This window comes from Rhea pennata, chromosome 10 (assembly GCF_028389875.1).
Source record: "Rhea pennata isolate bPtePen1 chromosome 10, bPtePen1.pri, whole genome shotgun sequence".
Lineage (NCBI taxonomy): Eukaryota > Metazoa > Chordata > Aves > Rheiformes > Rheidae > Rhea > Rhea pennata.
In genome coordinates this window covers 1,399,894-1,421,957 of record NC_084672.1, presented here as the reverse complement: position 1 = coordinate 1,421,957, position 22,064 = coordinate 1,399,894, and the positions used below count along the sequence as shown (strand labels likewise).

Sequence of the window (22,064 nt, the reverse complement as noted above, 5' to 3'; positions counted from 1 at the left end):
AACGGGATTTCACAAGCAGCAGCTCAGGAGGCAGAGCGAAGGGGGCCCTGCCGCGCTGCGTGGCCGCGGAGCGCGCGTGCCAGGCTCCTAAACCTGCGAGCAGACGCGTCCGCGCAGACCCCGCGCGAGGGGGCCGTTTCGGGGGGCATCGGAGGCTGTTTACCGCCAGCAAAGTGTGAGAAAAAAAGAATTAAAAGAATAAAAAGGGAGAGGAGCTGTTTGTTATTTGAAAACGAAAACCCTGCAAGGAAGTTGCTTGCAAAGGCAGCGCCTCCCAGGCGGGCGCTGCAATCACTCAGGCAGTTACTAGTAAATAAAGACGCACAAAAAGGTGCGTCCCTGCACCCAGCAGTGCCCCCGGGCAGGGCGAAGGGCTCCGAGCGGCACCGGGGACGGCTCCATCTCCGCCACGGCTGAACGGCATCAGCGACCGAGCTCGGCCGAGCCAGGCGGCTTGCAAAAAACGTTCCAGAAAAGCCGTGTCAACAAGCGCCGGGAGGGGTGGTGGAGCCGAGAGCCACCCGGCGCGGCTCCGCTTAGGGAGGGGGGTTTTGTGTTCGTTTGCAAGCTCTAAAAATCCAGAAAACACTAAACACATTGGCTTTTCCAGGAAGGCCCCTCGCGTGCCAAATGCTGGCTCGGAGCGAAAATGGCAGCGCGAAGCTTCCTTCAGCGAGGCCTGGAAAAACCCCAGCAGCTCGGCCCTACCTACAGCCCTGCAGAACAGCGACATCCCCGTACAGATGCAATTCAATTAGTTTCTCCAAGCTGCAGGAGAAATCACCATCATTTCATTTCTTATAACAGAGCCTGCCACCCCTGCTAAGTAGAAATGTTTCTAAGCTCCTCTGCCTCCCTTTCTTTCCCGTCTGAAAAGGAGAACTAAAGCAGTTCATGTTTCTCCTCGGTACCCAATAAGCAGCTTTGGATAACACCGGGGTCTTTCTTCTCGGGCAGTCATGCTGAAAAACCTTGCAGCTACCAGAGAATCATGTCAGGCATTTAGAGGCATCGATCCATTCAGCCTGCTGCTGGCCCACCGCCAAGAAACTAAATATTTTTTATTGCTCAGGCAAGGCTAGGAAAAATATGAATGACTAACTCTGATTATCGTGCGCATTAAACCTCCGCAGGGAATGCTCTGTATTTTATTTTACGGCTGAGGAACGTTCCCATCTTCCACAGCCCCCTCCCCACTGGCAGGTTAACGATGCCCAGGATGCCCCGGTTCCCCTCTGCCCGCCGCTCCGCTCCCCCCTTGGCCCCCGGCTCTCCGGAGGGCCGGATCCGCGGGCGCAGGCTCGGCCGCCCCGCGCCGCCTCCCAGCCACGGCTTCCCCCGGCCGCTGCCCACGGAAAACACTCGCGGCCCGGCCACCTTCCCCTTTCTTCTTGCTAAACGCCCGCCCGCGCACTTTAAGGCAGAACGCGGCCAAAACAAGAACTAAAACACCGCCATGAACGCAGAGATGTCAGAGGACAAGAAAAAAAAAGGGAAAAAAAAAAGAGAAAAAAAGAAAAGCAGAAAAGCGGCAGTGGCGCTGGAGGTGACGGCTGCCCTCCACCGCGGCTGCTTAGATGGTTAGTTAACTGCTTGACCTTCCAAGTCCTACTTAACGCGGCATAATAGCCCAAACCATCCCGACAGATTAGATGACCCAAGATAATAGAGGAGTGATCAGGAATAAAATAGCTTTCCTAATCGCCGAAGGATTTTTATCCACGCGGACTTGACCGCGCTCATTCGCAAAGCTTAGTCAATTGAAACCGAACCTTAAAGCCGTGCGGCAATCAGAAAGGTTTAAACCAAATCTCCTAACTGGCGCGGAGGAGGTCTCCTGGCACGGTGCAGTGGGCAGCCACACGCCCCTTTCTGATTATTATTATTATTATTTTATTCATTTATTTATTTATTTTTACGTGACCCACAAAAGACACCTCTCACGCTCCCGCCCAGAAGTCTGGTTTTTAAAGCAATAGATTAAATAGACGTGCACAGCAATCAGAAACTAAGATAATAGCAAGAAAAGAAAAAAAAAAAAGAAAAAGAGGCGGTGACTGCACTTACTGCACTCGAGTCTCGCTCTTTCAGGGGAAGCCAGCGTCAGAGGCGAGGTCACAGCCAACACGCAGAGAAGACAGAAAAACAAAACAAGTTAGAATAAGTGTTAAAACAGAAAACAAACCTAGAGGCTCCTCGTTACCTAAAGCCTCCTGCCTTAACTCAGGATGTATCTGGTCTCTCTGTAGCTTCATTTTAAAATCGATTTCCCCCGCTCAGCAGCTCCCACTATCTCCTCCCCCAGCTTTTTTTTCTGTCAAAGTGATTTACATGGCAAAACATACAGTGCATAAAGGAAACGCACTGAAGCACAAAAGGAAATAGCATCAACCTGAGGTATCGATACGCTAAGTCACTAATGCGGGAGAAGGCGGCGCTGCACATCCAGACTGCCCCTCTCTGCAGAACGGCAAAGGCATTGCCACGTTAGCGGGATGTGGCTTAGTCATTAATTTATACACAAATAGCCTCATTTTCCCTGGGATCTCCTGATAATTTAAATCGATACAGAAAAGTGAATGCAATTGGATAACTGCTTCCAACAGATTTTTCTCACTGACTTTCATGGTGGAAGAAAAAAAAAAAAACAAATACAAAAGCAGCAGAACCTAATAGGTTCATGACATTAAGATAACTACCCTATAATTGGACATATTAGGAGGAAAGATCTCAGATCTTGATATATTAATAGGCAGGTGGACTTGCAGGGAAAATCTTCAACAGTGTTGATTTGCAACTGAAGTCATGCACCATTTTTCTACTAAAGAGACTCTCTTATTTCTAATAAAAAAAAGATAAAACAACAAGTTTGCTAGTAAATACTGTTGGCTTCCAGAGCAGCAAAAGCCTCTGGGTGGGCTGAAGAGGAGACAGCAGGAGGGCTGCATTGCAATTCATCAAGGCCTGACAACCTTTCTGCTTATTTGGGGCTGTTTTATTTTATTTTATCTTTTTTTTTGGGGGGGGGGGGGTGATCCGTTGGCTTTTTTTAAGCCGTCCCTAACCCACGAGCATTCCCACGCGCTCTAGCAAGGCTTTGCCTCCTACTGCTACTCCCGTGGCCAAGCGCAAGGGATTGCCTGCGAAAAGCGACGCCTGCAAAGCACGCGAGCGCACGCCGGCTGCTGGTTGCAATCCCCGCAGAGGAGCCTCCGGCGCAGGCGGAGGCCGGATTTGCCACAAGCCTTCACCAAAGCCTCCAGGGACTCCTCCAAGCTGGGTGTAAGCTCGGGGCGGGGGGGACGCGAGCAAGTCAACCAGTCAGGGCTCAGTTTGCTGCATCGCTTTTTTAGCAGCAGCAGCAGCAGCAATTTGCGTTTGCTGTCCTAAGCGGGGCAAAGCCAGCGCGGAGCGAGGGGCCCTCACCTCGGTGGTCCAGGTCGTGGTGGTTCTTCTCGTCCTTGACGGCGAGGTGCGCCTGGCTGCCCAGGGCGCCGAGGGCCAGCAGCCCCGAGCTGCTGCCGGTGACCGGCGGGATGCCCGGCGGCTGGAGGCCCGAGGGGTGCGGCGGCAGCTGGACCGGGGGGCCGTGCGCGGCGTGGGAGAGGTGCTGGGCCTGGAGCTGCTGCTGCTGCAATGAAAGCACCAGTGAGCCAGGCAGGGGGGGGGGCAGGGGGCTTTGGGGAGCTTCCGGGAGCTTGGCAGACTCTGGAGCGAGGCCGCGCGGCGGCGGCAGAGCCCCGGGCAGGGGCTGCCCAGCTCGCCCACCTGAAAGGAGAAGCCTCGTTAGCGGGGCCGGGGAGGGCGGGAGGGGCGGCGCGAGCGCTCCCGCGGCCGCCGCGGGGTCCTCTCCGAGCCGGGTCGGCGCCGCAGAGCCGGCCGCCTCCGCTCGCCGGCGGGCGCGAGCCAGAAAGCACGGCGCCGCGCGCGAGGCGGAAAACACCTCGGAGCGCCAGGCGCGAGGCGAGGTCGGACCCAGAATCCGCGAGCGTCCAGGGCTCCTTCCGCACCGCCGCGGAAAGGAAGGTCTTTGCTCGTTTGCTAGAGACTAGTTTTGAGGCATCTCACGGTGAAAACAAAGCCACCAGCGCAGCACCTCCGCGCGACGAGCCGGCCCCGCTGCCCGGGGCCGAGCAGGGCTGCGGCACGGCCAAAGGCTCCCACGCACGAACCGCCGCGGCTCCAGGCACCCCGGCTCGGAAACGGCCGCCGGCCGCCCGGAGCGGCGGCATCCCGGGTCGGGTCCCCGCGCACGGCGGGCTGCAGCGCCGGCCGCTGCGCTGCGCCAGGCTCCGGCCCCACCTGCACGCAGAGGGCCGGGGCGGGCGGCGCGGCACCAACAGCGCGCCGGGCTCGCTCGGCGCTAACGAACACCGAGGGCTGTTAACTGCGGCTCGGCGCTGGCCCCCCGCGGCTCCGAGCTCGCGGGCACAGCGCATGCTCCGTGCAAAACGGGTGTCACGCGTGTCACCCGTGCCGCCTGCGGGGCAAAGCCCCCGAGCGCCCTGCAAGGACGCGCAGCGCTCTGCCCTGCTCACTCGCCTCTCCCCGGGGCTCCCTGGAAAGCCGCTAAGCCCGGGGGTCCAGGCACGCGCGGGAAGAGCCCGCTCGCTTCTGGCTGGAGAAAGCTGAACTACAGCTCTGGGGAAAGGAAGCAAAAAAAAGAATAAAAAATAAAATAAAATAAAATAAAATAAAATAAAATAAAAAAATAAAATAAAAAAAGGGCACTTCGCAGCCCTTGCAGGCCCCAAGGCTCCCCGCCTTTGCCACGGGGTTTCACCCCTCTCCGCCGCAGCCATGGCCGGCAGAGAGAGTCACCCGAGAGGGCGGCTTTCTACAAAGCCGGGCTTCTCCAGCGCAAGTCCACGGCTCGGAAAGCCTGGATGACGTTCACCCCCGACGGCCCCAGAGGAGCCTTTTGCACCAGCCGCGTCAAGAGCACGAGCACGCGGCAGGAAGGGGCGGCCGGAGCCAGGCCCCGCTGCCGCTCAGTGCCTGCAAACGCTTTCCGGCCGACCTCGGCCAGGGCGATGGGCACCCAGGCTGGCACCCGCGGGAAACCCGTGCCCTGGACGGAGCAAACCCGCACACCGACCGCCTGGCCCCAGCTCGCAGGCAGCAGCCCCTGTGCTCCCGCTGCAGCGCCAGCGGGACACGGCACTCTCGGGGGGGATAAAAACCCTGAAGCGTGCACTGAGGCCGTTTCCTCCGGGGAAGCACCGCTCCCACCCCCTCGTGCAGGCACTCGTGCTCACAAGCACCTATTTTGAGTAGTAGCAGGAATCGGTGACTTGCCATCACATGCTGCTGCGGTGCAGAGCAGGGCCAGGCAAGAGGCAGAGCCGGGCGCGGGAACGCTGGGCGACCCACACCTGCACGCGAGCTTTCGGTTTCTTGGCCCTGCACCAGGGGAGAGGGGAAATTCCCCCCACCCTGAGGATGCGACCTCGGTCAGGCTTGAAAGAAAGTAGCTGCTCTTCTAGGGCTGTGCGTTATCTTAAAGTGCAGTTTCTTCCAGGCAGCACAAAGGCCTTAGATGCAGGAGAAGTCAAAATCTAGAAGGCAACCAGGCATTTGCAATGCTACTAAAAAAAAAAAAAAAAAAAAAGGAAAATTATTCTGTCCTCAAAAGCAGGAGCCCAGGGGCTGGGCTGCATGGGGCCAGGGTGCCCTCGGCGAGCTGGGCGCTGCCTCCTCCGAGCCCAAAGCGGGGACAGAGGCTCATCCCTAGCAGAAGTCAATGAGGCTCCTTCCCGTCCAAGCCGCACGCGTGGTTCCCGCTCGCCTCCGCGGGGCCCAGGGGCCGGACGGGCCTTTTTGCCGGAGCACGGGCCAAACAGCCGCCGACCGCCTTGCCACACTTCTCTCTCCCGCTAGCGTCCCAGCGGTGCCCATCACCGTGGCGCTGGGACGCACCAAGACCCGGCGGCGCTTTCCCAGCAGCCTTTCCACAGTTTTCCCGGCGGGCAGGACCGTCCCTCCGGCCACCGGAGCAGCACGGGGAGGCGGCGTGCCGCGTGCCCGCGCTCGCCCGGGAAGGGGCCGCGCCGCTGCGCTCCCGCCCGGCCCCGCGCTCCGGCCCTCCGCCCCGCGGGAGGGAGCCGGCTGGGGACGCGCAGCACAGCGAGGACGACGGTTTGCTCCCGGGGTCCCCAGGCACACGCCGGGCAACCACGGCCAAGGTACGAAGAAGTTACATTTTACGAGGAAGGCTGGCAAGGAATATCTCATACGTAGAGTGTTTTTAATTGGATTATGTACATCATGCTTCATGCCTTTGTTAACTGATTTAATGGTTCACCACTTAAGTTCACCACTTGCGTTAAATTTAGTAAAGTAGTCTAATCATTTCCAGAGCTATAACCAAATCAAGGGCTCAATTTCACAGAAGCCTGAAGCGGAGGAACTGTAAGACAATGGCCTAGATGCATAAAATTAACAGTTCTTGACCTCAAAAGGGGTGAAAAGAATGGTTTTAATGATTTGGTGCATTTGTATGGGTGCTAGTTCTTTTTTGCACACCTGCACCGAGACGCTGATGTGGCGCCTGAACAGAATTGCCTTCCCTCGCCGCGAGGCGGCCCAGGAGCCCCCGCGCAGCCCCCGGCGCGCTCCTCCCCGCTCGAGGGGGGCACGCACGCGCGACCCCCCTGCAGCAGCACACCGGCACGGGCTGCTGACCCGCCGCCGGACCCACCGCAGGCGACGGCGCTTCGCCGGGGCGGCCCCGGGCTCCGACGGCGGAGGGTCTCTGCCGCTCGCCGGGCGCTCTGCCCGGCGCCGGCCTCTCCGCCACCGCTCTCGGGCGACGCCGCCTTCGAGGCGGCTATGAACCACCTCTGCAGGCTCCGAGAGGAGAAGCGTGCTGCGTTTTTAAGTGACAGGCTCTGCCCTCCTCTTCAGTGGTCAAAAGGCATGGTAATTTCTTGCTATCCTCCTGCCAGCAGCCACCTCAGGATCCCTCCCTCGACAAGATAAAAATAAATAAATAAGTCAAATGAAACCTCTCGCCTCTCCCCAGCCCTGCGCCGGCGCTTGCCCAGATTAACCGCGGGTTCGCGGCGAGCGTGCAGCCAAGCGTGGCCCCACTGCTCAACGCTCTCCTCTGCTGCCCATAATTCCTGCCTTGTGAAAGTTCGTCAGGCAAAGCGATTAAATGGCTGGCTGCTTAATGATGGGACGACGCTTGCGTTAGCTCTGATCCGAGGAAGCAATTACCTTGAAAATGGGGGTCACGGGCCCCGCTCATTTACCTTAATTGAATTCCAATATCTGCCTCCAGCTGCCTTGACTCCTAACCATGACTTAAAGAAGCTAATCACAGCACCGCGTCTCCCTCGTTTGCACGTTCCTGCTAGGGATTCAGGAGTTCACCTTCCCGGCTCGTCGGTGCAAAGGAGGCGCGCGGTACCGCCGGGGCGGCGAGAGCCCCGGCAGGCTGCAGCCAGCGCGCCGCAGGCCCGCTCCCGCGACGGGGGCGGAGAACGGGAGGTCACAGGGACACACGTGCCACGCCAGGATACGTGCAAATAAGGAACTGCAACCTCTCGAACACCTCTAAGGGATCGCGGGCCAGCACAGAACGACCGAGGCGCACTCCTACGTCTACCCGCGTCTCCATGGCCCCGCGCCGGCACCAGCATCCCAGCCCCCCTGCAGCGCGTCCAGGGCGCGGGCGAGCGGCTGCAGCCAATGCTCTGATCTACCTTAAGAGTCGTTAGAATTCAGAGCACGCTCCTCCACTTACATCCACCCATAAAAAAAAAAAAAAAAAATTGTATACACAGTCTTCGAGTTTCACAGGATATACAAAATCAGCAAGAGCTCTACGCTGGCAGCAGCTCCCATCACTGCTGCGATGAGGCTGCTCCAAAAGGGTTCGTTAAAAAGCAGGAAGAATCAAGAGCAGGTTAAGCACAAGCTGACAGAAGCACGGAGGAGAAGATTCCTTGCAGCTTGAGAAAGAAGTGCAAATAGTTACTTAAAAAAAAACAAAACAAACACACCTAAACTCAGAAGTGCTCTAATGAAAGTCTAAAGCCAGCGTGTGAGGACACCATGATCGGGGACTCGGGTGTCCCACAGATAAGGCCATTCGGGGCTTCAATAGAGGGCAAGCTTCCTGCGGGACCGAGGAGACCGTTACGTCAATTAAAGAGAGTTGCATCAATTAAAGAGACGATAAAAATCGTTAGTCGGAGAAGGCAGGAGGTCGCGGCGACAGACCCCGGGTATCCCAATGCATGGAACAACAACTCCGCCCGGCTTACAGCACATTTCACATCAACAGTACGAACAGAGACAAGCCTGGGCGCAGGGGACCTCCCGGAGGGCTGGCGTGCCCCCCCCCCGCCTTGGGACCCCCGGGACCGCCCAGCGCCTCCCGCTCGGATCGGGGAGCGCGGGGAGGGGCGGCAGCGCAGGCCCCCTGGCAGCCTCTGCGCTGGCCTCCCTGCCCAGACACTCTTGGAAACCAGCCCCCCAAAACACGACCACCCCTCTTAAAAAAAAGAAAAATAAATAAAGGGGGGGGGTGGGGGTGGGGGGCTCTGCCCCTGCACCCACACCACCAAACTTGGGGCCCCCCAAACATAGCCCGTACGGGCTCTTGGCGTTGCATTAGCGCCCGGCGGGTGATCCGGCCCCCACGTCCCGCTCCATGCCCAGCGGGGCATTTCTGGCGGTTCAGGGCTGCCTGGCGGCAGCGGGGTCCCCGGGGCGGGGGGCTGCAAGCCGCCCTCCTGTACCACCACCTGAGCGCAGGCTTGTCTCTGGCTATGGTAAATGATAGGAATAAAAGGGGTATACACACGGTGAGAGGCAGATTGGGAAGTCCACGTACCCCGATGATAGCATTCAACTCCGTCATGGTCACTTGCTTGGCACGTTCAACAGCCTGTGCGACTTGCTGTTGGTGCTGAGGGGACAGAGGGTCGCGGCAGCGTCAGAGCCAGCCGGGACCCCCAGCCGGGACCCCCACGCCCAGGCCACCCCTCGCCCTGCAGCATCGAGCTGGCTGGGACCCCCGTGCCTGGGGCGGTCCCACGCAGGCTGCGCCCAGCCCCACGGCGCAGAGGGGCCGGCAGGAGCTCAGCACCCCCCTTCCGTCTACGTTCGCTTTGCAGTTCCCCTCCCCGAGCTAACTACGGGGGGCAGCAGCAGGCGGCCCGGCGGCTTTCAGCCCGCTCCTCCTCTGCAGGCTCAGCGTGCTGCAGAGGGAGCGCAGACCTGTGCAGCCAAGCAGAGCCTCTTGCAAATGCACTTCCCTTCCCCAGCCCTGCACTGCCGACCCTCCGAGCAGCCCGCAACCCCCTGGGGAGCACGGGGGAGCTCCAAGGGTGCTGGCTCCACGAAGGACCCCGAGGAGCGTCCCTCCTCCCGGCGGGGTGATGCTTGGCTGCACTGCACCTGCACCCAGGCTCCAAAGCAGGGAGCTCTGCTGCTCCCCCAGGGTCCCATCACCCACCCGTGGTCCCAGCCCCACGTCTCATGCACCACCGAAGAGCCATCCTCATCTCCCACCCCACCGTGCCGTGGGTTTCACCCAGGCGCGGGGCTGCATCCTGCCCACAGCTGCCTCCCCGGCCCCCAGCAGCCACAGCACTGGGTTTCAGGGAAAACCCACACAGAGGAGCACCTCCATCCCCCCGCCTGAAGCGTGAAAACCTCCTTACCTCTTGTGACAGAAAAGGCATGATCTGAGCTAAAATTGTATTCAGTCTTTTAGCAATTTCTGTCTAAAAAAAGAGAAGAAAAAAGGCAACAGTTAGCACAAAGTGATCTTGTATGGACTGCACAGAGACACTGAAAACATTAAAATTAAGCTTCTCAGAATAAGCGATTTGCATCCCCTCCCCACCCCCTCCCAGTTACACAAGAGGAAGTAGCTACTCCCAAAAGAGGCAACGAAAGCACACTTGTGTGCGGGCTCTGCACGCGCCAGCTCGGGAACATGGGCGCACTCTCCCCACTTTGTACTTTTTTTACATTTTGGTCTCGTTTCTATCACAAGATCAAGTGTTGCAAAGCAACTCCAGCAGCTTCACGCTAGTCTGCACTTCCTCGGTTTCAAGAAAATGAAGATGCAGTCCATAGCGGCAAGGCATCCTTGCCAGCTCCAGCCTGCTAGAATGCACCCCTTCAGTGCAAATCTTCAGGAAGTTACTACAAAAACATCCTTTTTAGCCCTCTAGCAACGACAGACTTATGGAAACCATTCATATTGGCTCTTATAAAACCTACTTTGCAATATCTTACACAGACAAACATCACTTCCATTTACTCTCGTGCAATTAAGCCTGGGACTGCAGTGCAGAGCTGCAGTTCTTGCTCATTTATCCAAGCATCCAACAAAGCACCAGGGCAGCGGGTGCTCCCCGAAGCAGGAAGGTCAGTATTCCTCTCTCCTACTACCCTGCTCCATTGGAAAGGGAGCCTGGAAGGGGTTGGTGCAGCTCCCTGCTTTGAAGGCCATGCTGCCTGCCACAGTTCGGGAGACTTCTCCGACTGCACAGCTTCCGAAAAGACTGGATTATCTAAAACGGATTTTGCGCGTTCAGCCCGAACCGTGCGTGTGTGACAGCCTGTCAAGATCACGTTCCATTCCTGCTGCTTATTTGCAGGAGTTAAGTTTCTTCACGAGAAACCTCTGCAAACATTAACCACCCGGTGCATTAAGTGTTTAGTCAACAGCAAGTCTTGGCCAGTGCCATGAACAATGTATGGTTTACTCTGATCTTGACTTCGAGATCTTTCCCCACCCCCAAACTAAAGCCATTTGAGCTACTTTTGCCATCCTTACATCACACTCGAGAAATTTAACCCATAACCATTTACACCTGTCAGCTTGACCACATAATTTAGGAGTTTAATAATAACAGCCTATGCTGTCAAACTGTGGTTTCTGCAACATCTTTATTAACTTGGAATAACATTTTCCTCGAGTGAAAACCTGGATTCGCATTTCATGCGAGTCAGCAGTTCGTATTTTAAACCCTGCTGCTAGGAGCTCCCATTCGGATCTGCACCGCGCTCCCTGCACAACGCTCGTGCTCCGCAAACGGACCCGAAAGCGGGCGCCGAAGCACCACGCAGCCAGTCCCAGGCGACGCACGGCACGGCAGCCAGGCCCTGTCCTGACACCGAGCACCAAGAGGCGCAGCCGCACGAGGACCCGCCGAGACGCAGGGTCGCGCCGTGCCGTGCCGCGCCAGCCGGCCAGGCGAGCCCCGCTCAGCTTCTGCGAAAGGCTCCACGTTAGAGCCCTGAAACGCAGCCGGTGCCGGGTGCTCGGAAACAGGATTTCAACCCCTGGCGCTTCAGCCAAGAGGAAAAGCCCCCTTGGACCATGCACCGCGGCGAGGTGAGAAACCCAGCACCGCGCAGCCCCCGGGCTGGCGCCGGGGCTTCCCGGAGGAGCCCTGCAGCACCGGAGCGCGCCTCGCATCTCAAGGGTTAACCCGGGCAGCCGCACCGACCAAGGCAGCTGTTAAAACAGCTCTTGGTCCAACTCAAACAAGGTCTGAACAGCCATAAAGATTCAACTCAGCAACAATGGCCAGAGCAGCGCCCTGGAACGCAATCAAACGCCGAAAAATTCCTTCTGATCGCTCCAAACTGCTCGTTATCGATAAAGCAGAAGTGATTAACGGGGTCTCGCTTGCTTCCCCCCTGCACTGCTCCCCGCGTGCAAGGTGCCTCTTCCACGAGACGGCCAGCAGCTGTCTGCCTGGGGAGAGAGGGGCGGAAACGCTGGAAATCCCAATGTTTCCATCGAGGGGGAAACGCGCACCGCTCGCTTCAGGGAACCGCGCAGAGGCTGGAGGCACTTCGGCACGACTGGTCTAGCGCTAGGTGAGACGCCAAAGCAAGAGGACAGCTGACAGGTCACAACGTCCACGCTGCAAGCAGGCGCTTGGAGAACCCCAGACCTTCATAAGCCAGACTTGTCCTGCAGAGGAAATCGCTCCTGGGACCAGCACATCCCTCCAGGGCTCCCAGGGCTCCTCAGGCCATGCCCGGTCCTGCGGCAGCACATAGCTTAAAACAAATAGAAAGGCAGCACCTCTGCTCCGGCGTTGCTAGCTGTACTTCAAAGCAATGGCGATATTTCTGGAAGTCTTTTCAGAAAGCATCCCGGTGATCAGATTACACCTGATGCTTTTATTAGCGCTTTTAGAGGTCAGGAGAATTTGCCGACACTCCGTTTCGAGCAGGAGGCATCTGAAAGTTCCTGCATTTTGGATTCAGGTGCAGTAGATCCAGCCTCAAACTCTGCCGATGTCGGCACCGTAACAGACTTGCACGCCAGGCTCACGAGGGAGTCTGTAAATCGAACACCCCCCTCGCCCAGAAGAAAGGGCTTCCAGCCGCGCTGGCCAAACGCGGTTTCATCTGGCAGCTCCGAAATGCATTTTGGACTTTCCATCCAGAGCCCCCAGAGCACTTTAGGAAGGTGACATTGCCCGTGAGCACGTGGGAACCAGCCGGGAAGGTGACGCCAGCCCCAGGCTCAGCCCGACCTGGCTGCGCTACCTCCGACCAGCGGGACCCCAGCCCCCCCCACTCACCCAGCAAAGTTGGGCCACGAGCTAAAAAGCCGAGATTAGACCCAGCCAAGCTGCCGCTCGCAGAGGAGCCCGCGCCCCGGCAAGGCCGGCAGCCCGCAGCGGCTTCAAAGCGCGGCGGTGCCGCAGATAACCGCCGTGCCGCTCACATCACAAATTGCTCGGCGATAGGTAAACCTCTTTAAAGGCCTTTTTGGCATTGACATATCGATTAGATTATATATAAACTACAGCTCCATTAAATATTTATTCCTAATAATGGATGAAGCCTATTGGATTCTCGGTGCAACAAGCACTAAATGTATTGCTCTTTCAGGGCGACTGCTCCTCAGGAGGAGCTCCTCTTAGCTCTTTCTTGCTAGCCCCTAAAAAACTCTAGAACAAATGCAATCCTTATTTGCAGGGAAAACAGCGGCGCCAGCATGAACAGTTCCTCTAGCAGCATATCAGAAAGGTCACTTAGGTGCAAAGGAAAGACTCCAACATCCAAGCAGGTCGGTTCAGCAGAGGAAGGAGAGGTGGCTCCTGCCTTTCCCTGGACGCCGGCGAGTGCTACCGCAATCCAGATAAACCCAATGCACAGAAAACAACCACCATCGGATTTAAATCCAGTTTTGCCCAATCTTCCAATATGGGTTTGAGGAAAACCTTCATGGTTCGTAGAGAGAGTGACTTCCCCTGTGGAATTCAGCAAGCAGGGACACAAGATGTCCAAAATGTCACGTTTACAGCTGCGAGGTTCCCTGTTCACATGTGATTCAATAACCTTTAAGTGCTTCTTCACATCAACCGTTCCCGTTCCCAAGCAGACTGGGCTCTGGTCGCCCCAGCTGGGCGTCGCGGCTCCGGCCTCGAGTCCTCGCACGGTCCAAGGCGCAGCCTCCCCAGGCCAGGCTTCGCGTCTCCTCCTGGCCCAGCGCTGGGGAGAGGCAAACGTGGGGCAAAGCCACCCAAACGCTCTGCTCTGCAGAGAACACCGCGGCAGGAGGAGAGGGGCCAGCGCAGGCGTCGCTGCGGGCGCAGCCCCGCAATCCCGCGCCATCGCGGCGAGCCCCTCTTGCCAGGGCTACAGCGGGTCCGGGCATGGGGACCCAGCCTCACCCCAGCGCCCCTGCGGCCCCCTCCGCATCGGCGAGCGGAAAGCACCGTTCCTGCACCCGCAGGGCGGACAGCGGGCTGCAGGAGCAGCCTTGGGAGAGCGAACCCCGCTCGCCCTGGCCGCCCGCACCCCCTGCGCGGCTGCCGTCCCTCCCGGGAAGCCCGCTGTGCCCGGCTCGGCACTGCGGGGAGCCGGAGGGGACGGGGCGCGCCGAGCCCTCGCTCGAGGTTCACCCGGGGCAGCGGGATGCCCGAGGCCAGCTCCGCTGCACTCATTAAAAAGGGCAAGGAGGCAGGAGAGCCTGAAGTCCCGACTAACCCCCCCTCAGCCTCCCACTCCTGCCGGGAATCCGACCTGCCGCAGCGCAGGAGCCACTGCTGGTTTGGCACTTCACGAGCGGGGAGAGGGTAAGCAAGAGCATTTGCACTGGCTATAAATCTGCTACAGCAAGAGATGGCCAGCAGCACCTGCAAGCACCGCCACCCACGCTCGGCACAGCCAGAACGACTACCGGAGCCCCGGGGTGCCAACCGGTGCGGCGGAGCAGGGCCGAGAGCCGCTGGCCCGCCTCGGCCACGTCGCGGCACGCTGCTCAGCGGCTCCCGAGGCCGGGTTGCGGCCGGCGGCCCCTGGCCTGGCCTCCCACCTCGGCACCTTTACACCTGGACGAAGCGGCAGAGGGAAGCTCAGGAATAACGCTCCCGGCCTTCGGTCGCAGAGACGCGGCGCGCCACCGGACCCGAAAGCATCCGAGCGCAAACAGGAGGAGCTGCAGCCTTAAACCAGCCTGTCGCTGCCCCGGGAAGGGTGGGGGCACCCGAGGGGACCTGGGGCACACTACACTGTCACCATGCCCCACAGACACTGTTTGAGCAGCAAAGGCATCCACTGTGCCAAAAAAAGACAAAAAAAAAAAAAAAAAAAAAAGCCTTGCCCTCGGTCAAGCAAGCAAAAGCTGCATCGCTACTTAACTTTAGTGGGGCCCGGCCTCGCCACCGTGCGCACGGCCGCCCGGAGCCGTGCCAGCGCCCTGCGAACGGCTCCGGCTTCGCCGGGGCCAGGCCCAGGCCCAACGGGCGCGGGGCTCGCGGCGCCGCTGCCCGGGGCTCGGACCAGCCGGGCGAAGGGCGCCCCGGGCGCACGGCATCAGAGGCGCCGGGGCTAGCGGCCACACTAGCGGGCACCCGCGGCACCAGAGCCGTTGCGAGGGAGAAGGCGAGAGATTCCCCAGGAGAAACCCTCGCCTGCAACGCTAACGAGCTCCCGGCCGGCCCCGGCGGAGCCGGGCTCTGTCCCGGGCTCCGGAACACCGGGAACTCCGCACACACCTCGGAGCCGCCTCCCGGGGGGGCCAGGCGGGTCCCTCCCGCCCGCCGCTGCCCACCACGAAGCCGTAAGCAAGCGCGGGAAAGGAGCGCGCGGACGACCACGGAGAACGGAAAGGAAAGGAGCAAATCGTGCCACCGGGGAAGCACCAGAAGCATTTGTTGAAACCAGGATATTGTCTCTTTAAGCACATGAAAATAAGGCCCTTGAGCAGTGTGGTTCTCACTCCGGCACACAATTATGGGCACTTTCAGCTGTCTACCACTATTTCAAGTGCTCTCTCCAACCAGGCTGTCAATGGCATGTTGAAAGCTATTTGCGGCTGCTATCATTATTAGCAAAGTGGAGAGCTTCGCTGATGAGAATTAAATTCGGGGAGGGGGCGCGGAGGGGCGGCCGCGAGCAGCCGTTACGGAATCGGCACCGGCCGCAGGCACCTGGGGCGCGAGGCGCCCGCGGGCGCCCAAACCTGCCCCGGGGCTCGGCCGCGCCAGCGCCACCGCCCCGGCCAGGTGCCACCAAGCATTTAAACTGCCTGAAAGCCATTTGTTTCTACCTTGGGAGACTGAAGGTATCATACTAACAAATTACTTGGCTTCTGAAGTATTTAGCAAATTATTACCTGGCACTCCTTGTTAACAAGCATGACAAAGTATATTGTGTTCTCAGAATATTCCAGAAAAAGCAGCCTTCTTTTCTCATGCAAGTGTCAGTAGGGTTTAAATTTGTTCCAAAGCATTAAGTGTTTAAGCACAAAAACAAGGAGCGCTTATGTGGAGAGTTCTCAGGCATAACAAAAAAAAAAAAAAAAAAAAAAATCAGGAACAAAGGTTCTCTCCTCCAAGGTGTCTTGTTTCCCAACCTGAAATTAGTTTTTCTTTTGGAATGATTATTCCCTCTAGATTGCATTTTGCGATTATCTAGAAAGATCTGAATAAAAACAGTGTGAAAACAACATGAGAAAGAAAGTTTCTTTGTAAAATCAATTAACCTTAAGAGTTTCATTCAGGTTAAAAAAAAAGGGGGGGGGGGGAAGCCTTATTTAAGAAAGCCGAGCTTGGGTAACAGTATTTTATTCAGCAGGAAGACTGCGTCAGATGTAAGCAGCAATTCACTGCATTATATGCAACAAAGTGGGTAGTCACTTCCTAAATATTTCCTTGCATATGGAGTTATGAAACTACATTTTTTACTTAAGAAACAAAATGTGAATAAAGAAATGCACATGGACACATATGCGCAACACTTAATATTCAGTGTAGAAGAGATAATCTGTTATATAAGCCTACAGACAGACAATCCCCTTTTGCTTAAAGATGAAGTATCCATCAATGTTTGTCTCAAGCAGATGTAATCACAAGCAGTCAAGTCTGGAGGGCAGGACACTGCATGAATAATTCAAGCACTTCAGTCTACTTGATTGTGTGCAGATAAACACAAGTCAACCGCTAAACAGGTCAGCTGATAAACTTGTTTGTTCAGGACTAGCCACCCTCAACCAGATGCACCCAGGACCCAGCTGCAATTAGCAGGGGATGTGTTTAGCGAGGATGCCGCAGTCAAGCACCGGGGGCAAACCCTCTCCAGAGGATCCCTGCAAGCTCCAGGCTGAGCTCCCCGCGCTCGGGCCGCCGCTCCCTCGCCCCGCTTCCGCCTGGCAGCGCGCTCCGAGCGTGAGCTTCAGCTGCCGGCTGCTTTGTTTTCCTGCAGCACCATGCACATCGCTGTCAATTACAGAGCAGGACAGCTTCGCCTCCCCAGACTTCCCAGGGCAGGCAGAGCACCAGGCACGCAGCACGTGTCACCCAGCGCAGCCAGCGCGGGCTTTGCGCAGGCTCCAACAGTTCGGGGAGCGCTCCTGTGCCGAGTTTTAAGGCCGCGAGGCTCGGAGCAAGGCACACCAGAGGGACGCCCGGTTTGGGTTCCCGGTACGGCCACGCGCCGCCGCGCCGCGGAGCGGGAAGCACGCCACGCCGTCACGCTCGCTCGCCCCCGAGAGACAGACTCGCCGCAGCAGCACAGGACGCAGCGCTCCGCTGGCTCCAGGCAGCCTCGCTAGGCTAAAACGGCCACTAAGCATTTCCAGGTTCCTCAGCCACCCTCCGAAACCATCCCAAACACTTTGCCTCACCACATGCCGCCGGAGAGGGCACCATATTTGATTACACTGCATTACAGAGCGGATGTCAGAGCCAAGAGCAGAACATCCCATCGACATACTGCAGAGGCAACAGCAGCTACAGGCTCTCCTCACCCCTCTCCAAGCCCCTGACACTCGTCCAACAGTGCAAACCCTCTCAGACTAGCTTCTGGCTGCAACCACTCACTGCCGAAAAACGCACCACACACCTCGGGAAACACCAACAGTTCCCAAAGCTTCGATTCACAGGAGAAACTTAGTGTTTTGCAGAATCATTTTGATATCTCCCAGCATTCGCACAGAGCGAAGCCATTCCGGCACCGCGTGACCAAGCGCACTCCCTCGCAGCAGAGAGGCTTGCCCGATCGCCCGCTTCGCCCTCGTCCCTTGAGCGTTTCTGAGGAGACTGCAGGTTCCATTTTCCCTTTGATGCCTGCAGCCCTGGGAAGAGGCGCTCCACAGGAGCCCAAAACAGCCTAAGCACAAATTCGACGGTCGGGGATATTTCTGGCCACGCCAAGACAAAAGGTCTTGCCTTTAGGCTGCCCCGGGGCCCTCCTCGCCCCGCGGTTCCCGGTTCACCCGGCGCAGGGGGGCCGGAGCCGCGGGCTTGCTCACAGCCCTCACAAAGGCACCCGGCGACGGGAGAGAGCTGCAGGCACAAGGACACTTTTGTCCAGGCAGAAGCAATGAAGAGAAAGAAGTCAGGATTATCTGCATGGAAGAAGATATTTTTGAAAAACTGAAGACTAAGCAGTAATTATTTTTGTTACTATGTGAATATGTACCAGAAAGCCAAAGGGAACCGCATGTGAAGGAGAGAGGCAGATTCACAGACATACTGCTTTGAATTTAATCAGCCTGTGAACAACACTTTCCTGCTTAGGACAAGCGAGGCTGCCATCACAAAAAAAAAAAAACACTTTGGAGTTGAACAGGGTTGGTTTGTGAATTGCAAAGCTGACGTCGCCTGAAGTTCTTAATTAGAACTACTTCTAAAACCAGTAAGCAGCAGCAGCACAAATAATCAGGTCTAATCTCAATAATAACTTTATTCCTTTAAGTTTTACCATCATGTGCCCAGCCCTTAGGCTCTTTAACTATAATCTTATCAAGGTAGCACACCACATTCTGCTAGAGTCCTCTACATTTTTCCTTCAGGCAAGTTATATGTTAGAGCAGACCAAAAAAAATTGCTTCATTTTCCAGATGCAAAGACAAACACATGACATTGAGCAACACACCATTAGATACCAGTATCCTCAAAGATAATTCCCTTCTAAGTCTCACGCTACAGTGCCGTAAGTATCAGAGGTATGACCTTAAAAACAGTCAAGTTGTACCAATAACAAAGCCAGAGGAAAACGCACTAGATAACAATATTTTTCAAGCGCACAGAACATACTAATCCAGGTACAGAACCCTCAGTATGGAAGTCACTGTTATTTTCACCTCCGCTTATTTTTAAGAACTCAAGTTTCTTCTGAATATATGCAAAACCCCCCACTAGCCTGTCACAAACCTACTGTTCCAAACATAGCTACTGGGCCAAGAGATCTAACTTGAAGTCACATCCCTGTCTTTAGCACTTATTCCCCATTTATTGGGATCAGGATCTAATTCTTCCTCAGGTTGAGAAAAGGGCAACAGGAGATCAACCAGAATTTCCCCCCTTTAAATTACTCACCTGTTTGTGCATTTCAATATTCAAACCATATGACATTTCATAGTACTGGGGAAAAAAGCCAAAAAAAATAATTAATTTAACATAAGGTATTTGCATAAGGTTATTACCAGAAAGAAAACTGGTCAAAACTGTGCTTAAAGCATTTCTAGCCAAGGAAGTTATACCTTGTAATAAGCATATGTTTATAAGGTTTAACTGGCACGCATTTAACAAGAGGACACTCCTTTTTACTCCTGGTTTCTTCTCCTAAGCTACTTAGGAAAACAAAGAGCAGGGCTGCGTGCGACAGGCGCCGGCGAGCCCCAGCAGGGCAGGTACCACCCGCAGCCCGGCCGCCGAGCCGGCTCCCCCCGGGGGCCCGCAGGCATTCCCCCCTTCCGCGGGCAGCACCGCCGCCGCCGGCGCTCGGGGGGCGGGTCTGCCCTCTCCCCCCCGCTCCTGTTAACCCGATTAGAAATGCAAATGCGAGCATTCCCACCTATGGCCCTGAAAAGCAAATTTAGCGGAGAGGCTTCCGCGGCAACAAAAGAGCCCTGGCAGCGCCCGCGCGGGCGGGGCGGGGGGCCCGGGGCCGGCGGCGCAGGCGGCCGCGGCCCGGCGAGCCGCGGGCGGGAGCCGCGGGGCCGGGCTCCCCGCCGGGCGGCGGCGGCGCAACGGGTTAACAGGAAACTTGCGTTATGTTTGCAGCCGTTTGAAGTCTCTGCTGCGCTCTGGCAGCGGCCAAGCCCAGCGCGAGCGCCGCGGGCGAGGGAGGGGGCTGCGGGCCCGGGCGCGCCCCCGCCGCCGCGGCGAGACCCCGGCCGGGGGCAGGGGGCGCGCGGGGGACGCCTTGTTCCGCAGCGGCGATTCGCCTTCCGAGCGTATCGCGGCACGGCCAGTCCCCTCGCCTGTTTACGGCTCCATTATCAGCTAATGACATTTGCAGTCTGATGCAAAATCTGATTAAAGTCTCTTACCATAACATAATGGCGCTGCATTTCTGTCTTTTCGTTAGCAAGCTTATCGTATTCCACTTTAAGACTAAGAGGATAAAACAAAACAAATATACGTTTAAGATCCCGCAGCGATAAAGCGACAAGTCCACGTTAGGGGCGGCAGGGAGGAAAGGCAGCGCTGCCCTCCTTAACGGCACTTCCCGAGGCGCCGCCACCGAGGCCGGCAGCTCATCGCAGCTGTGAGGCAGGCGGGGCCGGCGCCCGGGGCGGCCCGGCGCCCGGGGGCGGCCCGGCCCGGCCCGGCTCACCTGTGGTACTGCGCCTGCAGGAACTGGAACTCGTCCTTGATCCTGTCGCAGGACTCGGCCACAGTGAATTTGAAGCCCGGCTGGCCCGGCTGGTGCGGAGCCTGCGGGGAGCAGGCAGGGAAGGGCGCTGAGCGGCGCGGCCCCAGCGCGCCGGCCCCGGCGGGGCCCGGGCCCGGGCTCGGCCCCGCGGCGGCGCGCGGCGGCGCGGGGGGCGCCGCGGCCCCCGGGCACCGGCCGCCGGGACTCACCGGGTGCCGGCCCTGGGGGTACATGGCAGGGCTGGGGGCGCCGATTACAGGAGCCAGCCGCCGGCGCCGCCGCGCCTTGCCTCGCTACGGCGATCGCGACGTGCGCAGCTGCCCGCCGGCCACGGAGCGCTCCCGGAGAGGCCGAAAACTGGAACAAAGAGACAAGAGGAAAGTCCGTGCGGGGGGCGGAGAGGAGGAAGGGGGGGGAGCGGGCACGGCCCGGCCCGGCTCGCTGCGCGCCCCCCGCGCGGCGCGGCGCGGCGCAGCGCAGCGCACCGCCGGAGAGGCGCTGCGCGCCCGCGGAGCGCGGCTCGGCCCGGCGGCGGGGGAAAGCCGCCGCCCGTAGCGCCGCTGCTCGCGCCGTCGGGGGCCGGGGGCCACCCCCCGTTCGCCTCGCTCTTCTCCGCTATCCTCCTTTTCCTCTCTGCCCCCCCGGGCTCCCCCCTCAAAAAAAAAAAATCCCCAAGATATTCCTCCTGCGAGAAGAAGGGGGAAGCAAAGCCAGGAACTAACGCCGGAGTAGCACGACTGCCATGGAGGAGAAGGAGGAGGAGGGAGAGAAGGCCATACACATCCGACTTTCCGGGTGCCGCAGACATGCAGAGTGCGAGCCTTGACTCCGGCGGCCGCTCTCGCCTCTCGCCGGGCAGCCAGCGCCGAGCCGGGGGCGGCGCGGGGGGGCCGCTCAGCTCCTTCCAGCCGTCACCGCCGTAACTCCACAAGCCATGGTGCCGCCGCGCCGCGCCGCGCCGCGCCGCTGCGGGATCCCGCGGCCGCGGGGCTGGAGAGCCGGGCGGGGGGTGTCCAAAAGCGGGGGGGGGGGGGGGGGGGGGGGAGAGCCCGAGGCGCGAGGAGAGGCCGCCGCCGGCGGTGCCGGTGCCGCGCTGCCCCGGCCCCCGCGATGCCACACGCAGACTGGAGGCAGGAGCACGCGGTCCGCGCCGCCGCGAGAGCGCTCCGGCGAGGGGCGGTCGCCTGACAAAACCCGGGCGGCCTCCCCGCCGCCGGCCAATGGCAGCGCGGGGAGCCCACGTGGGGCGGGCGAGCGCGGCCGGCGAGTGGGCGCCGCCGACGGCAACGTCACAATGCCATCTTGTGTCTGAAACTATGTATCGAGCGCGGCGGCGGGGCTGCCCCGGCGCGGCCGCGTGTGCAGCGCCGCGCACTCGCCCCCCGCGCGCCGCGGCTGCGCGCCCCCGGCCCGACCGCGCCGGCGACGCTGGGGCTCGCTTCGCCTCGTCGGAGAGCGCGCGCGCGCACAGCGAGGAGGCCCGAAAAAATCGCCAGCCGGGGCGTACGACACCGCCTCTCCTTTTGCCGGGGTGGCGCCTAAGCCAGGCGGCAGCTCCGCGCGGCGCGGCGTGTTTTTCGAGACCTCGGCTCCCCCCGTTGACTAATACCCCTCGGAGGGAAGGGTGGGAGCCATCAGCCTCGTAGCTATAAGTAATAATTTATCGGTTTATTCTCCAGCCTGTGAACGATAGCTTTCCCCATAATCTCATTAGATCTGCAAAGCAGTCCAATTAGATACTATAAAACAAACAGAATCGCTTTGTCACTTTAATGTTTTCACTTCATAAGATTTAATACCGATAAAATAGTCGGTACAAAAGTAGGAGAGGGGAAAAATAAGCCTCCTTCACCAAAGAAAAGAAAAGAAAAAAAGGCAGCTGGAGAATGGCAGGATGGCTTTCCTTCCTTCTTCCCCTCTCTCATTCCTCCCCTTTTCCCATCTAAACTACAAGAAAAGCA

The 22,064-nt window shown here is 58.4% G+C and overlaps 1 protein-coding gene across 7 annotated transcripts in view; it reads right to left on the bottom strand.

Moving 5' to 3' along the window:
* Positions 1-21,070, bottom strand: part of TLE3 (TLE family member 3, transcriptional corepressor) — a 29,053-nt gene extending 7,983 nt beyond the window's left edge. For 2 of the 7 annotated variants that reach the window (XM_062584162.1, XM_062584164.1), the window contains exons 1-9: positions 20,826-21,070; positions 20,313-20,460; positions 20,065-20,165; positions 19,778-19,841; positions 18,822-18,866; positions 9,678-9,740; positions 8,816-8,920; positions 3,427-3,631; positions 2,068-2,084 (exon numbers count right to left, since the gene is read on the bottom strand). In XM_062584162.1, coding sequence (XP_062440146.1) covers positions 2,068-2,084; positions 3,427-3,631; positions 8,816-8,920; positions 9,678-9,740; positions 18,822-18,866; positions 19,778-19,841; positions 20,065-20,165; positions 20,313-20,336 — 624 coding nt within the window. In that variant the 5' untranslated portion in view covers positions 20,337-20,460; positions 20,826-21,070. The remainder of the gene's footprint in view (positions 1-2,067; positions 2,085-3,426; positions 3,632-8,815; positions 8,921-9,677; positions 9,741-18,821; positions 18,867-19,777; positions 19,842-20,064; positions 20,166-20,312; positions 20,461-20,825) is intronic. The other 5 variants (XM_062584165.1, XM_062584167.1, XM_062584166.1 and 2 more) reach the window with 3 other exon arrangements.
* Positions 21,071-22,064: the final 994 nt, after the last annotated feature.